Raw genomic sequence first — 15,233 nt, forward strand, 5'->3', positions numbered from 1 at the left:
CTTCCCTTTCCTCTTTCTTCCTCCTATTCCTCTTTCTCTTCCTCTCTCTTCCTCTTTCCCCTCCTCTACCTCCTCCTCCATCCTCTTTCTTCCTCCTACTCCTCCTTTTGTTCCTCGTCCTCCTCCTCATTCTCTGCCTTCTTCATCAAGCTATTTGATGCCCTGAGTACCAATGATACACTAAATCCTTTACCTGTATCACTGTATCTAATCCTCTCCACAAGCCCAATAGCATCTACCATTAGACTGCCCATTTTACAGAGGGGAAAGCAAGGCAGAGAGATCTTGCTCTGGTCACATGGCAAGTGAAGGAACTGAGTGTCAAGCCCAGGCCTCTGACTCCAAAAGGCACACCCTAACCGTTCTGCTGGGTGGAAAAGCTGGGCTTCTATGAACCTGCACTGACTGAGCTAAACAGGAGAGGAGACAGAGAGCAATGAAAAGGAAATCTTCAGACCAAATTGGCTCTGAAATCTATTGCACTAACCACATCATTGCCTGACAAAAAGAATCTGTGTGAAGCCAGTGAGAAGAGAAAGGGGAAAAAATAACCCAGCTCTGTGTTAGATCCTGTCCACCTTCATGTCACAGCCACTTTCTAAATAGAGGTTAATTTATTTCTCTTATCAAATTCTCTTGCTGCTAGACAAGCAGAACAATGTCACAGTCACTGATCGATCTGACCCGTGTTCCTGTCCCATCTGACACCAAGAGGCTCGTTGTGCCTGTAAAGATCTCGAGATGGCTCTGAGCAACTCGCCCCTCAGGACGTCACAAAGGGAGGGATGGATTATGGGTATGCACGGTTACTTCCCAGGAGCCTCACCCTTCAAGCTCCCCAAGTCCCCCCCAGAGGCGGGGATCCCCTTTCCTAGACACCAATATCTTTTGCAAATAACAAAAGAAAACTGGACCCAGCCTGACATTTTGATTGGAAACCCAAGATTTAAGCTGATAATAGTAGCTAGAGTTTCCTGGACACTTACCATGTGCCAGGAACTACCTTAAGTGCTCTCGTGTTGGTTATTTCATCACCACAGCTCTGAGGTGGTGCTCTTATTACCCACCATGGATATTTTAAAACATGGCCACAAATTCCTCACACTCTTCCCATTGATAGGTGGGGTCCACACCTCCTCCTCTTGAATCTGAGTAGGCTCATGACTGCTTCCATCAGTAGAGTATAGGAAAACTGACACTGCCAATGCTTGGCTAGCGACAAGCCAAGACAATGGATGGGCGTTTGCAACCTAATGTTATAAAACACGCAGCTTCCACTTTGTTTGCTAAGACAGTTGCTCTTCAAGCCCTGAGCTGCCATGTACAAAGCCCAGCTACACTGAAGCAGCCATATTGTGAGGAAGCCCAAGCCACAGGGCAAGTCCACATGTCGACACTCCCACTGAGTCTCTGCTCGCCCAGCCTTTGACGCGTCCCAGCCCAGGCACCAGACCTGTGAGTGAAGGAGCCGCTAGATCAGGGGTTGGCAAACTTTTCTTGAAATGGCTAGATAGCAAATATTTTAGGCTTTGTGAGCCAAGTGGTCACTGTTATAACTACTCAACTACGCTGCTGTAGCATGAAAGCAGCCATAGACAACATGCACGTGGCTTGTTCTGATATAATTTTATTCATAAAAACAGGTGGTGGACTGAATTTGGCCTTAAGCCATAGTTTGCTAATCCTTGTTCTAGAAGATTCCACCCCCAGCTGTGTGAGTTTTCCCAGTTGAATCCCTGGATATCACGGAGCAGACACAACCCATCCCCACTGTACCCCTTCCTAATTCCTGACCCACAGACGCCAGGAGATAATTCAAGGGTGATGGTTGGGCACCACGAAGTTTGAGCGGCTGGTTTGTGCAGCAGTGGCTAACTGGAACACACCCATTTCACATACAGGAAAACCGAGGCTCAGAGAGATGAAGTCACTTGCCCAGAGTCTCACGCTAGGAAAGGAAGGAAGCCAAGGCTGGCTGCCAGGTTTGCCTGACTTGAGAGGCCAAGCTCTCAACTGCTGAGATGCTGCCACAAGGAGCCAGATGGTGCATGACTGAGATGCAGTAGTAAAAACGGTGGGGGAAGCGTGAGAGAGAAAGAACATATGGGCTTTCGTCGGGAGGCATGCGAAGAGAGGTCAGGGAGGCAGGGAGGGACCAAATTATGCGGGCTGCAGCAAGGGGTTTGTCTTCTAAAGGCAATAGAAAGCCACTGGATGGTATTTAAGCAGAGGGGGACGCGATTTAAATTACATTCGTTAAGAATCCCTCTGGCTGCTGTGTGGAGAATGAATTGGGGAGGCGGCAATGCCCTCCAGCCTTGCTCAAAGAAGTGAGTCTGCGCCTTGCCCGTGGGAGGTCACATGGCCATCAGGATGCTCACCTGGGTCCTGAACACAGGTTGGTGACTTCCCACATGCTTGGGTTGATCTGCACTTTATCTACCTTCAACACAATGCATCCAAGCATTGTGGGGCTTGAGAAATCACCTGTTGGCATGTCAACCTTTGCCTCCTACCGTGAGGCTGCAAAGTGTCCCTGGGACAGCTTTGGGGCAGTCTGACCAACAGAGCACACAAAGGATGTGAAAATCCTGCTGGAAATTCCCATGCCATGTTGTAAAAAAAGGATGCACAGAGAGGCTCATTGCTGACCACTGTCTGAGGACCAGCTGAAGCCAACCACACTGGCTGTGGCTCAGAGCCCAGGGCCCCACACGCATCCATGTACCCAGCCTCTAGCAGGAGCTCAGAAATAGACTCTGGTCCTCTGGTAGTTTGATTCAACGGATGTGTCAGAAAGCCTAGAACCATTTGCAAAGCTTATCCTGCAAAGGGTGAAACATCTCACAAAGGAAAGGTGGTGGGATCTGGGCCACTAAAGAACCCCCCCCATGGCTCTCCCGTTATCCCTACCACGCCCTCCTTGACACACTCATTCATTCTCATTCCACCGGCCCTCTCTCTACATTAGACAGACTTCTGGCACATTTGCTCTCCAATGATGGCTGGATTCCCCCCAAGCTTTACTAGACACAAGCCACACAGAACAGGGAGAGCCCAGGCGGGCTGGGAGGTGAGGGCAATGCTCCCAGATGAATCCACACAGTCCTGCTCGAGCCCCTTCCTCCCTCCTGCCCTGTCCCCGGCAGCAGCAGCCCCCACATGCCCCGACCCAGGGGGTCCCAGCCTCACCTTGTTGATTTTGTTGGTTTTGGGGAGCGTCTGACTGATGTGCAAGTCCGAATAGCGGGGCGGCTTCCGCAGAGGGTTGTTGATGTCACATGGGACGGACTCTGTCCGGACTAACCTTGCTGGATCCGTAGTGGTAAAAACAGCGATTTGGGAGTTTAAGTATCACTTTGTATGTTACGCCAGCAGAGTCTAGCTCATATCCCGCCTGGAAGGCCCACCCCCAAGGGGACTAGAAGAGAATTCACTAAAAATGATAGTCATTATGTCACCACAGTGGGATTAGATGTTCTTGATGGTTTCTAAAATGTTTGTGTTCTCAATATATTACTTTATTTTTTTTTTGAGGAAGATTAGCCCTGAGCTACTTGCTGCCAATCCTCCTCTTTTTGCTGAGGAAGACTGGCCCTGAGCTAACATCCATGCCCATCTTCCTCTACTTTATATGTGGGACGCCTACCAGAGCATGGCGTGCCAAGCGGTGCCATGTCCGCACCCGGGATCCAAACTGGCGAACCCCGGGCCACGGAAGTGTAACGTGCGCCCTTAACTACTGCACCACCAGGCCGGCCCCTCAAATATGACTTTTGACAATTAACAATTATAATAATAAAACTGAAGCCATCAGGGTTTTTTTCCCGATACCATAACTGTTTCACAGTGGCGTTCATTTCAGAATTGACCCTCCTTTGAAACACAAGAAGTTCCTGATTTTCCAGGGTCTGTCATCAATCAGTGGACAGCCACCCCTGCCTGCCCCCATCTGACTTTCCTGTTGGGATCATCTTTCATTACATGTGGGATTTCTCAGTCCTGAGTAGCCTGTTGCGGGTCGAAACACATTTGTCCTAAACAAGGCCACCCAGACCCCTGAAAGGAAGGCTTACCTCTTCCAGCCTCCCCCACAGCATCATCCTAACAGCCACACAAAAAGCTGGGCACACAGTTGACACTAAATAAATGCTCCCTGATCCAAACCACATCCAAGCCCCTCTCCTGTTACCTCTGCTATTTCTACTTACAGGGACCTCAGGGAGGGACAACAGTGAGAAGCTCAGATTCCAATCTGATGCCTGGTAGTGTTACTTGTTAGCTGTTTTTTATTGCAGGGGTGGGATGGGGGTGTTGGTGGAAAAGTCAAAGCTTTGGACTGACCCAGGGATTAAATTTCTCTGCTTAGCCTGAGCTGCCATCACCATGGAAACCAACTATATTTTCAACTTCCTACCTACAGGGGGAGGGAGGGAAAGCAAGAAGCTGGTGGACTTCTGGAAAGTTCCGTTTGCTTTGAAAGTACAGGTACCTGCTGCCTTTGAGCAAAGAGGGCACGGCTGTGAAGGTGGGTGGGAGGGAGTCCGTCTGCAGATGGCAGCCTCTGAGAGCGTGTCACCTTCCAGCAGACTAGCCCTGCTCTCCCTGTGGGATGTGGGCTCCAGGGGAACCCCCTACAAGAGGAATTCAGTGGGAGGCAATTTTTCCAACGAAGCTGACCCAAGACAGGGCTCAAGAGTGGTGAGAATTCAGGTTTAAAATAGTCTCACTGAGTGTATACAGTTGTTCAAGGAACAGATGGTTCTTAATTAAGGATGTGGGGTGGGAAGGGGCCAGAGAAAAGAGCTGAAGACTTTTCCCTCACAATTTCCTCTCCGCGTGGAGGTAAGGAATGCAAAGATCATGGAAAACCATGGCCCGTTGGCTTCGGAACACATCCCAACACTTTTGGCAGCAATTGCCTCCTTCTTTAAGCTTCCCTTGGGTTCATTTGAACACAGGGCAAGCTCCCCTGAGCCTACACTGACCAAGGCAGGAGGGCTGGGAGGGGCGGAGTAGGAAGACGAGGAGGAATTCAGTCTCAGACTAGCAAGTTGTGTATCCCGAACAGGGCTCTAAGCCTCCATCTGAACTATAGGTTGGGGGAGGTGGGGAGGTGGCCAGCAAGAATTTTAAAAATTTTAATAAGTTGCTAACATTTTAAAGTAAGTATACGGCACATAAAACTATTCGGGCTTTTCTTTGAAACAGGAGAAATGCTGCAGCTCGGGTCCACGTTGTTGGGGAGTGGCTCTCTCTAGATGGTGCCCGGACTTTCCCTCCACTTTGCACGTCCCCTTCTGGTCAGCTTCTCTCATTGAGGTCCTTGCTTGGCCCTAGGAGGCATTTAGTTCACAACTTCTACTCTAGAGCAATGCTTCTCAACTTTAAAGTACAGAGGAATCGCCGGCAGATGCTGTTAAAAATGCAGATTCTGATCCAGTAGGTCTGGAGAGGAGCCAGAAGTTGTGCATGTCTAACAGGTGCCCAGCTGATTCCAGTGTTGCTGGTCCATGGACCACACTTGGATAGCAAGAGTCTGGACCAGCAATGTCCAGTAGAACTTTCCATGACGATGAAAGTGTTCTGCACCTGCACTATCCAATATGGTAGCCACGTGTGTCTACTGAGCCCTTGAAATGTGGCTGGTATCACAGAGTAATTAAATTTTTGTTTTTATTTCATTTTAGTGAATCTAAATTTAAATAGTCAGATGTGGCTAGTAGGATTGAACAGCATGGGCCTGGAGAGTCCCCCAGCGAATGAACTGGAATGTAGATAATGGAGTCTGGGAATAACTACCCCATAGGAAAAGAATCAACGGAACTATTTTGAAAGCCAGACTGTAAGGCCTCCCAAGGAAGTGCCTCCTATTGAGTCCTTGGCAGGCAAGGAAAAGCCTTTTCTTCTAGTCTTGCCTTCCTACTCAACTGATCTTGCTTTTGCAGAGAAGACTGGTAGGGGCTCTCCCAAGGGTAGCTGCTACCTCCCTGCCTGGGTAGCTTGGCCCAGACACTCCCAGGGCCCCAGGGGATAGAACACAGAGGGCTGAAACCAACTGGCCCAAGCCAGACCCCCCGAACCCCCGCCCCTGCCCACTTCCGCAGGGCCACTTGACTGAGCCTGAAGAGCATATAATGGAAAAACACTCAGCCAGCACTCGTCTTAAGGGGAAAGGAAAGGGAAAGGGATTGGGGGAAAGAGAGAAGCATGGAAATTAGGAGAGAGGACAAGAATGAGAGAGAAAGACTTAAGGAGGGAGAGATGAATCTGGGGGCTAAAGGATCAGAGAGACTAGTAACGGGGAAAGGAATAGGGAGCACAGGCGTGGAGGATGGATTAAGGAGACAGATGTCAGGAAGAAGGCATCAGAAGGAAAGAAATGAGATAGGCAAGTATCAGGAAATCAAGGGGGCATCCAGAATCGGCCGGGGTGGGACAGCTATCTCAGATGGCTGGCAGGAATCCCCACCCCACCTCTACTCCTAGGGCAGCAAGTGTTAAATACTTACCTCCTCTATGGATGATCAGGAGGTGACAGGGTGGGGCTTCTTTGGTGCATTTGTTGTGGCACTTTAACCTGAGACAAAGAAAGAGAGAGAAGGATGGATGGGTGGCTGGGTGGATGGGTGGATGGATGGATGGATGGATGGAAAGGTGGATGGATTGATGGACAGGAGTTGGATGGATACGTGGATGGGTAGGTGGACGAATAGCTGGATGGGTGGGTGGGTGGGTGGATGGATGGATGAATGGGTAGGCGGATGGATGGATGGATGAGAGGATGAATGGATACATGAGTGGATGTATGACGGATGGATGGATCAGAGTGCCCCAATGGTTCAGAAAGCTCTGAGTACTATGGATGCCAAGATGGGAGATGAGGTGGGGCACTTACAGCAAAGGCATATCCTTGGCACCCAGGAAATTAACTCTAGAGAGAGTTTGCTGCCATCCCACTCTCACAGGTCAGCCCTGGTTGGTTCAAGAGTGGGTAGCAACTATTACACCAACAGGGCCCACTTGGGCTTCATGCTTTGAAAGCTATTTTCCCCTATCAATCTGTATTTAGCATCATCATCATACAATCCTAATAATCATCTACCATTTACTTGAAGACTCATTTGCCAGCCACTGTACTAAACATTTTACATAGACCACGTCATTGGATCTTTATAACAACCCTATGAAATGAGTTTTACTATCATGCCCGTTTTACAGATGGAAAAACTGAGATTAACTGACTTGTCCTGGCAGAAAACCTGGATCAGTGGTGCCAAAGGTGGGCTCATTTTTCTTAAAGGCTCAAGCTACAGGAGACAGCCAAACAAGGCTTCCAATTAGGATGAGATTAATAACAGGTGTTAAGCTTTAGAGGCATGAAGTTTAAGAGTTTAGCATCAGGGGTGGGCTCTGTGGCCGAGTGGTTAAGTACGCGCGCTCTGCTGTGGCGGCTCAGGGTCCGGATCGGGCGCGGACACGGCACCGCTCGTCAGGCCACACTGAGGCGGCGTCCCACATCCCACAACTGGAAGGACCTGCAACTAAGATATACAACTATGTACGGGGGTTTGGGAAGATAAAGCAGAAAAAAAAAAAAAAAGATTGGCAAAAGTTGTTAGCTCAGGTGCCAATCTTTAAAAAAAAAAAAGAGTTTAGCATCAAAATGTCTTCCTTTGAGACAAGTCTAAGATGTCACCTTGCTCTTCCCTACCCTATTGCCAGACTTCAAAAGGGTCATAAAAATCCCAAGTTACTATGACTTGGCTTTGTCCTTTTCTTTTAGTTTTATGTCTATAGGACGGATACACACTGTGTGATGCTATCGGTGTTCCACTCATATCCCCTTGGATTCCCTTACATCAGCAGCCTAACTTCCAACAGCCAACATCTTTGCCGGAAGGCTGCCCTCGGGCTGCTTGGAAGTTTAGTATTAAAAGACTCTATCCAGAGAGATGGGAACTTTAGATTTGCCCTCCACCCTCTTCCCCTCCAGGGATTTGCGAGTTCTCTTTAACAGAATGGTTTGAATGCCCGGACAAAGACTCCGCACTCACTCCCCCAACTGGTCTAGCTCCGTGGTTCTCAAAGTGGAGTCCCCAGACCAGCAGCATCAGCACCATCCAGGAACCTTTCAGAAATGCCGCTTCTGGGGCCCCAACCCAGATCGGGATAATTAGAGACTCGAGCTGAGACGCAGTAATCTGTTGCAACAAGCCCTCCAGGTGAGTCTGATGGTGCTCAGGGGTGAGAATCACAGGCCTACTTGATGTTTTTGGAATGTCTATGCACGTTTCCCCAATTTTGCTTGTGTTCAGTCTTTTATGGCCCTAATAGGGCCCTGAATTCCTCTCTGATATGGAAAAGTTAGACCTGGGGCCGCTGGGAGGGCACAGGGGAAGCGAGGAGGGGCGTAAGCAGCACAAAAAATTCCAAACCACATCGAGAGAGTGTTAGTCCATCTCCAAGTCTCCTTCACTCTGGTTGCACCACGGAGAGAGTTTCTTGTGCTCACAGGTCTTTATAGTCTGTCTGCCACGTGCTAACCCCAGTTCCCGATTTAGACAGGCAACAGTATCCGCAGAGAATTTAATAAATTTATTTTTCCATTGGATTTCTATTTTTTTCTGGTTGCCTTATATGAATGGCAAGTGATGCTGATTTTCTATTCATGATAATGATACACTTTCATCTTCAAATAAATGTATTTAAGTTAAAAAGGCCATAAATAGTAAATAAATACATGCAGAGCTGCTACATACATAGGACAAAATCATGACAGGCTGGGGAGCGCACTGAGTGAGATTGCGAAAAGTTGGCTTCGACAATTTGGAATCTTCAAAGAGAGGTGGCAGCTCTTGGCATCCGAAAGTTTAAGATGGTTGAACACCATTAGGAGGTACCACTAGTCATGAAGGTCATAAAGACTGTTCGACTCTGAAAAAAACCAAGAGCTAATGCTTACGTGGTGTTTATGATGTACCGGACGATGCACTCAGTCCTTTATACAATTTAGTTAATCCTCGTGACAACCCGCAAAAGTAGGAACTACTGTTATCCCCATTTTATAGAATGAGAAACTGAGGCTCAGCAATTTTAGATGACTTGCCCAAGGTCAAACAGCCAGCGAGAGACAGCAGTCTTGAGTCCAGCTCTAACCACTATGCTGGATGCCTCCAAAACCTCCATTCTTCCTGCTTTCCATCTTGGGGTTGGGGGTGAATAAAGGAAGGTTCCCGGGGTACAGAACGAGTGGAGTCAAAATGTCCTTCTGTGAGACAAGTCTAAGATGTCACCTGGCTCTTCCCTCTACAGTTGCCTGACGTCACAGGGGTAATAAAAGTTCCACGTACTGCAAATTGGCTTTGTCTTATTCTTCTCTAAGGCCCCAGACTCTCTGAGCTACAGGGAAGATCCCAGCGCCAAGGAGATGACCAAGTGTTGCATCCAGACCCTGATGCGATGCTCTGCTGAATGTGAAACTAGTCTTTTATTCTATAAGCACTTTCCCGGGCCTACTACACCCCAGGTCCTGGGGACACCCCTCGGACGGGGCAGATGAAGGGGTCACACATATGTAAACAAATATTGGGTAATTGCAGGTGTGGTAAGATCACGAAAAAAGTAATACAGGGAAATGGGATGGAGAGCGATGGGAGCAGGATAGGAAGGGCTTCCAGCAGTGCAAAGCTTTGGGGGCAAGAACAAGCTTGGTGGGCTCAGGGGTCAGAGGTTAAAGGTCAATGAGGCTAAAGTGAAGAGAACAAGAGCAATGAAGACACGAGGCGGGGGAGGCGGACGAGGCAGGCAGGGGCCCCTGCGGCCCCGGCAAGGATTCCGGTGGGAAGGCACCAGAGGTTTTTGACAACTATGACATGGTCATATGGATGTTTGGGGAGCCCTGAGTTGGGGAATCTGCTGATGCCAAACAAGAGTGGAACCAAGAAGTTTCTGCACTTATTCCTGTTTGAAATAGGTCAACTCCATGCTGGAAGCTTCCAGAAACTGCTCTTTTCTGCCACCCCCACCTATGAGTCTTCTTGAATGAGCCCAGCTGGAAGGTTGGCATGGGCTGTGAAGAAGCCCGATGCCATCGTGGGCAGCACCACGAAGCAGGGGCACCTCCAGGTCCTGAGTGGGTGAGTGCTGGGGACATGAATGTTAGCAAGTGCACGCCACAGCAGGAAAACCACTGGACACGAAGGACATTCCATTTCCCATATGAGAGATGTCCAGGGGCTAAATTCTCCAGAGCACAGTGTTTCCCTCACCCCCCAAAAACGGGAATGGGGTCAAGGTAACATACAGAACAAATCTGGGTTCAAAGCTTGACACCACCACTTCCTGGCTGTGACCACCTGGGCAAGTCGCTGATCTACTCTGAGCCTCAGTTTCCTCATCTGTAAAGTGGGGACAATCACAGCATCTGCCTCACAGGGTTGCAGTGAGGACTAACGATTCGACGCAGGTAAGGGGCCTAGGACAAATACTTGAAGCAGCGGGCACTACTGTTTTTATGATGGTAATTATCATTACTACTGATGGTTTGAGCAGCAGCTTTTTGCTCCAAGACCCTCTGCTGGAGGACTTTCTCTGGCTGGAAATGTGGGCTGGCTGGAATGCCTGGAGCCCGGAGCACGGGTGGGAGCTGGTTGATTAGGACCCCAGCCTCCCCTCCCTCGGGTGGACAAGCCAGAGGTGTGCGGATGTGGGGCTGGGCCCCAGTTGCCCACGGCCGTAGCCTGCTCTTCGAGGCACCCCTGCTGGCTGCCTTCCTTCCCTGTCTCCTTCCCGCACTCCCGGCTGGTGCAGCCTGGGGTCACCTCTCAAATAAACCACTTGCCCTCAAATCTTGAGGTCTGTAGAGAAAGGGGAGCCCAAGTGAGACACCATGATTATCACAGGAGGTTTGCAACACCAACGTGGCCTCGCACCAAAACCGAGCCCTCTGCTCCTTGTCCCTTGTGCATCTCTTGAGCCCACAGTCCTTAATGAGTTTGGTTCTGCAGGGGCTCCGTTCCACAAGGAGGAAGGGAAGGGGCGGGGGGGGGGGCAGGGGGACACAGATGACGGCCCCAGACAAACCTCCGCACCAGATGTGGGCCAGAGGAGCACCGTGATTTAGGTCAGTGTTTCCGCAGGCAGGACGAAAACACACTCGAGTGTGCACAGGGAATGCCGAGTGAGCCTCGTGCAGCCTGGAAACTTGCAAAGGAGTGATGTAAAACTTTCACTGAAAAGGGTTAATTTTCTTTTAACTTCCAAGGCTAATAGGATAAGCTTCAGTTCTCGAGAAAAGTTGCTTGCGTGGAACATCTTATTCCCCAAAGGAGCTGCTGGCTAAATGAGACATCCTCTCCGTCTGAAAATGAAATTTGTGAATTTATCTCGAGGGCAGGATCTGGGTCTTCCTCATCTTTGAAGCTCCCAGTCCTACCCCCTTTCAGTGCCTGGCCTCGTGGCTGGTGCATAACACATGCTGAGTGAATATTGGAAAGAGGGAGGGAGAGAGGAGGAAAGAGAGGGGACAGAAGGGATGACCGGCAGAAGAGAAACCTGTCAAAGGCTCCTGCTGTAGGGAATTAAAAGTCTCTACCAACTTTTTTTTGAAAAAGGATTTCTCCTTCTTATCAATTGTATCCCACGCAGTTTGTGAAATGCGAACATGTCCCTCTCTGCATTCCCTCTGCATTCCCAATGTGGGGGTGGGGCACAGGGATTGGACCAGACGCAGACTGGACTTCCACGGATCTTGCTCAGGAACTGCACAGTACAAATGGCCCCTTTTATGAGCAGCTCTGCTGTTTCCTTAATGGGTTTGTCACGCCCCCCACCAGCAGCCCTGTGGAGCAGACAGAGCCCAGAGACTGTCGTGGGGCTGGGACATTCCCGGAGGAGGAATGAGCAAGACTCCTGCTGGTGGGAGGGTCACATCTGTTTCAAATGGTCCATTGGGGGATCCAACCAATTTATGGAAAGTTCTCTCGGAGCAGCCCAAATCTCTGACTGCCCCTACTGTCTCTTGTTCCACTCCAGCTCACCTGGCAGTCCACCTGAGCAGGCCACACCCTTTCCTTCCAGAGGACCAACGGGATGCTGGAATAACCAGGCCCCTAACACTCAACTCAGGAACTGTAAACAAGCGCCAGCTCTGGGCCAGGCGCTCTGGCAGAACCCGTTTACTCTGAACACCAACGCCGGGGAGGCGGATCCGTTACGCCCATTTCAAAGTCAAGAAGATGGAGGCTCAGTGAGCAGGCAACCATCCAGATAAGAAAGGGCAGAGTCAGAATCATTCGTTCATTCATGCACACAAAAAAACTTTATTGCCAGGGATGGCCCGGCGGCACAGCAGTTAAGTGCACATGTTCCACTTCGGCGGCCCAGGGTTCGTCAGTTCGGATCCCGGGTGTGGACCTGGCACCGTTTGGCACGCCATGCTGTGGTAGGTGTCCCACATATAAAGTAGAGGAAGATAGGCACGGATGTTAGCTCAGGGCCAGTCTTCCTCAGCAAAAAGAGGAGGATTGGCAGCGGATGTTAGCTCAGGGCTAATCTTCCTCAAAAAAAAAAAAAAATTATTGCCAGGGTCTGTGAGAGGCACTGGGGGTGTGCCATAGAATAGGGCAAGAACTCACTCTTTAATCATCTTTCTGCCAACCATCTAGTAAGGAGTTTACTGCCTAGGTATGTAAACCACCTCTTAGCATTTCAAGCACGAACATCTTTCCACTCGTCCCACCGCCGCCAAAGTGCCTGGGAGAAAGGACCCCATCTGGACTGGAACCAGGTTCTCGGGGCCCAGGGTTGGCAAGAACCATTGTCCCTCCAGGGGCCCTTTCTGAGATCTATTCCACCAACACACACCTACTGAGCTCTTGCTGTGCAGCCCAGCACTGTGCTGGCCCCAGAGCTAGAAACAGCGAACAACCCAGACACAGCCCTGCCCTTGGCGTTTAAAGTCTGGTCAGAGAGACAGGCAGTAGGTAGACAAATGCGACGCAGTGTGTTATGTGAAATGACAGGGTGGGGCACGGTGGATCTGAGGGGAGTCAGGGACGGCGTCCTGGAGGAAGTGTGACTGAGCTGAGCCTGAACGAGAAATGGGTGCTAGCAGAGGTGCGCAAGAGAGATCCAGGCCGAAGCGAGGGACAGGGAGTGGGCACACGGGCTGCTGCAGGGGTCGACGGCTCCGTGAAGCTCTGGGTGTGAGGAGGGAAGTGGTGAGAGTGGAGAAAGGGGGGGTAAGCAAGGGGCAGTGTAGGGTCTCATCATGAGACTGGATTTTATCCTGAGAGCAAGGAGGATTTGAAACGGGGAGGTGAAGGCTAGACAAGCATTTTGGAAAGACCCCCTCGGGCAGTAGACACTTAGAAGGAAAGGGCAGCAAACCTCCCTTGCTCTCAGGGGTCCTATTCCCCGTCTCTGCTGTCCTTCTCCCAGGCCACCTCACTGAGCGCTCCTCAAGGCTTCTTGCTGAATCACTAAACTAGAACGTTACTCCTCTTACAGTGGGGCTTGTTTCCTTGAATACCCCAACTGAGCAGTTCTGTCTCATTTTTCGTTCCCCTGTGGTCTTCCAATTGAGCCAATGCTTCTAGAAACGACTGCATACACTCTCCGTGACGACATCAAACGGCCCTCCCCTCACTGCTGACCACTCAGTGGGGTTGAGCTCTGGAACCTACAACTGGGTCAGAAAGAAAAACCCAGCAACAGGAATGAGCAAGGGTGGTGGGGAGTATTAACATAGAACTCAGACCACAGGCTCCAGCAACATGATGAAAAATACCCTGGAAAACTGGCACTGTTCTCTCCATACGAGGGTTCTGTAGGGAAGCCGGAAATTTATTACCTGTTGGAGATGCCCCTGCCCCTATGTCCCTGAGAGACAAGAGGGTGACCACAGAGTCCTGTTGGCTCCCGGGACCTGGAGGTGTTCATCAGAACACAAAGACTCATTTATCACCTTTCAATTCAAGAAAGGGATGACGTGAGGGGGAGCAGGCGGAAGAGGGGTCAGGAAAAGACTAATCGTTCTGGTCCAGGGTCAGGGTGAGATCAGATTCTCACCTTCTGTTCTGCTTGTTTCAGTCAAGGAGAAGCACAGGAGGACCTAGCATTCATTGCTGGCCTACTGTGCGCCCGGCCCTTTGCCCACCTATGGTGGTCAAGAGTCTGGGATCTTGAATCAGAGGGATCGGTGGGTTTGAGGAGCAGATCCACCCACCATGAGACTTTGGGCCAGTTCTTGGCTCCTGAAGGCCTCTGTTTCCTCATCTGTAACATGGGGATAACAGTAGACCCGACCTTCCACGGGTGTGGCAAGGATTAAATGAGTTCATGCATGGAAGGAGTTTAGCAAAACGTCTGGCACTAGTCAGCCCTCAATACACGATATCACCATCATCATCATCCTCATCATCACCACGTCCAACCCCCACCTCAGCCTCTAGTAGAATCATAATCATCCCTCATGTACAACTGTAATTAGACCCCAATTTTTGCTTATAATAGGTAAAAATGTATATAAAGGACCATTAATTCCCATTATGATTATTGCAAAAACTGAAGTGTTTCTATTAATGGGAAAGTAAGTTCAGGCTTCAAGCTGGTGATCTCCGAAATGCATGCTCATAATTATATCCTGCCAATATCCTGCCTGTGGTACGAGTTCCTGAAGCTTCCAGGAACTTTGCAGCAGCTGCGACATCAGTGCTCATCACTTCCCCAGTTTTTCAAGGGCTGGGAAATGAGTGCGCCCGGTGGCTCCAACCAACCGTGGCTTATTTCACGCTTTTCTCTCCTCATCACCTGTGGCTGGAGCCTTGCAAACCCAGGGAGTTTTCAGATGAAGCACTGTATTTTGATGCAAGAACATAGGGGAGGAGGACGTGCAGGGCAAGAAGGTGAGCAAACAGTGCAGGAAATCTGAGTGAAAAGATCCAGGAATAGAGCAAAACTGGATCAAGGAGGGCATGGCTCATTTAAATGGAAATCAGTAAAGGGATGGCTTTCACGAGACGAAATAAACACAAGCGCATCGAGCCAGGCTACAGCAGGCAAGAGGAGAGGGGACTTGTATAAAGGGGCTTAAAACACCACTGGAGTAAACTGGAAATCTTGTGCTGGTTAGCTCAGGTTTGCAAACATTATTTTTTATCTTTCTGGGGAAACGAGGATGGGTCTCATTCCTACAGAAGTGGGCAGTGACCTTCACTGGAACAAGTGAA

The 15,233-nt window shown here is 49.9% G+C and overlaps 1 protein-coding gene across 2 annotated transcripts in view; it reads right to left on the reverse strand.

Moving 5' to 3' along the window:
- Nucleotides 1–15,233, reverse strand: part of KSR2 (kinase suppressor of ras 2) — a 383,972-nt gene that overhangs the window by 79,304 nt on the left and 289,435 nt on the right. Inside the window, exons 8-9 of one of the 2 annotated variants that reach the window (XM_046640610.1) lie at nt 6,513–6,580; nt 3,193–3,311 (exon numbers count right to left, since the gene is read on the reverse strand). In XM_046640610.1, the coding sequence (XP_046496566.1) occupies nt 3,193–3,311; nt 6,513–6,580 (187 nt within the window). Of the gene's footprint in view, nt 1–3,192; nt 3,318–6,512; nt 6,581–15,233 lie in introns of both variants that reach the window. The other variant, XM_046640609.1, reaches the window with a different exon arrangement.

The sequence above is a fragment of the Equus quagga genome, chromosome 15, assembly GCF_021613505.1.
Source record: "Equus quagga isolate Etosha38 chromosome 15, UCLA_HA_Equagga_1.0, whole genome shotgun sequence".
NCBI classification, from domain to species: domain Eukaryota; kingdom Metazoa; phylum Chordata; class Mammalia; order Perissodactyla; family Equidae; genus Equus; species Equus quagga.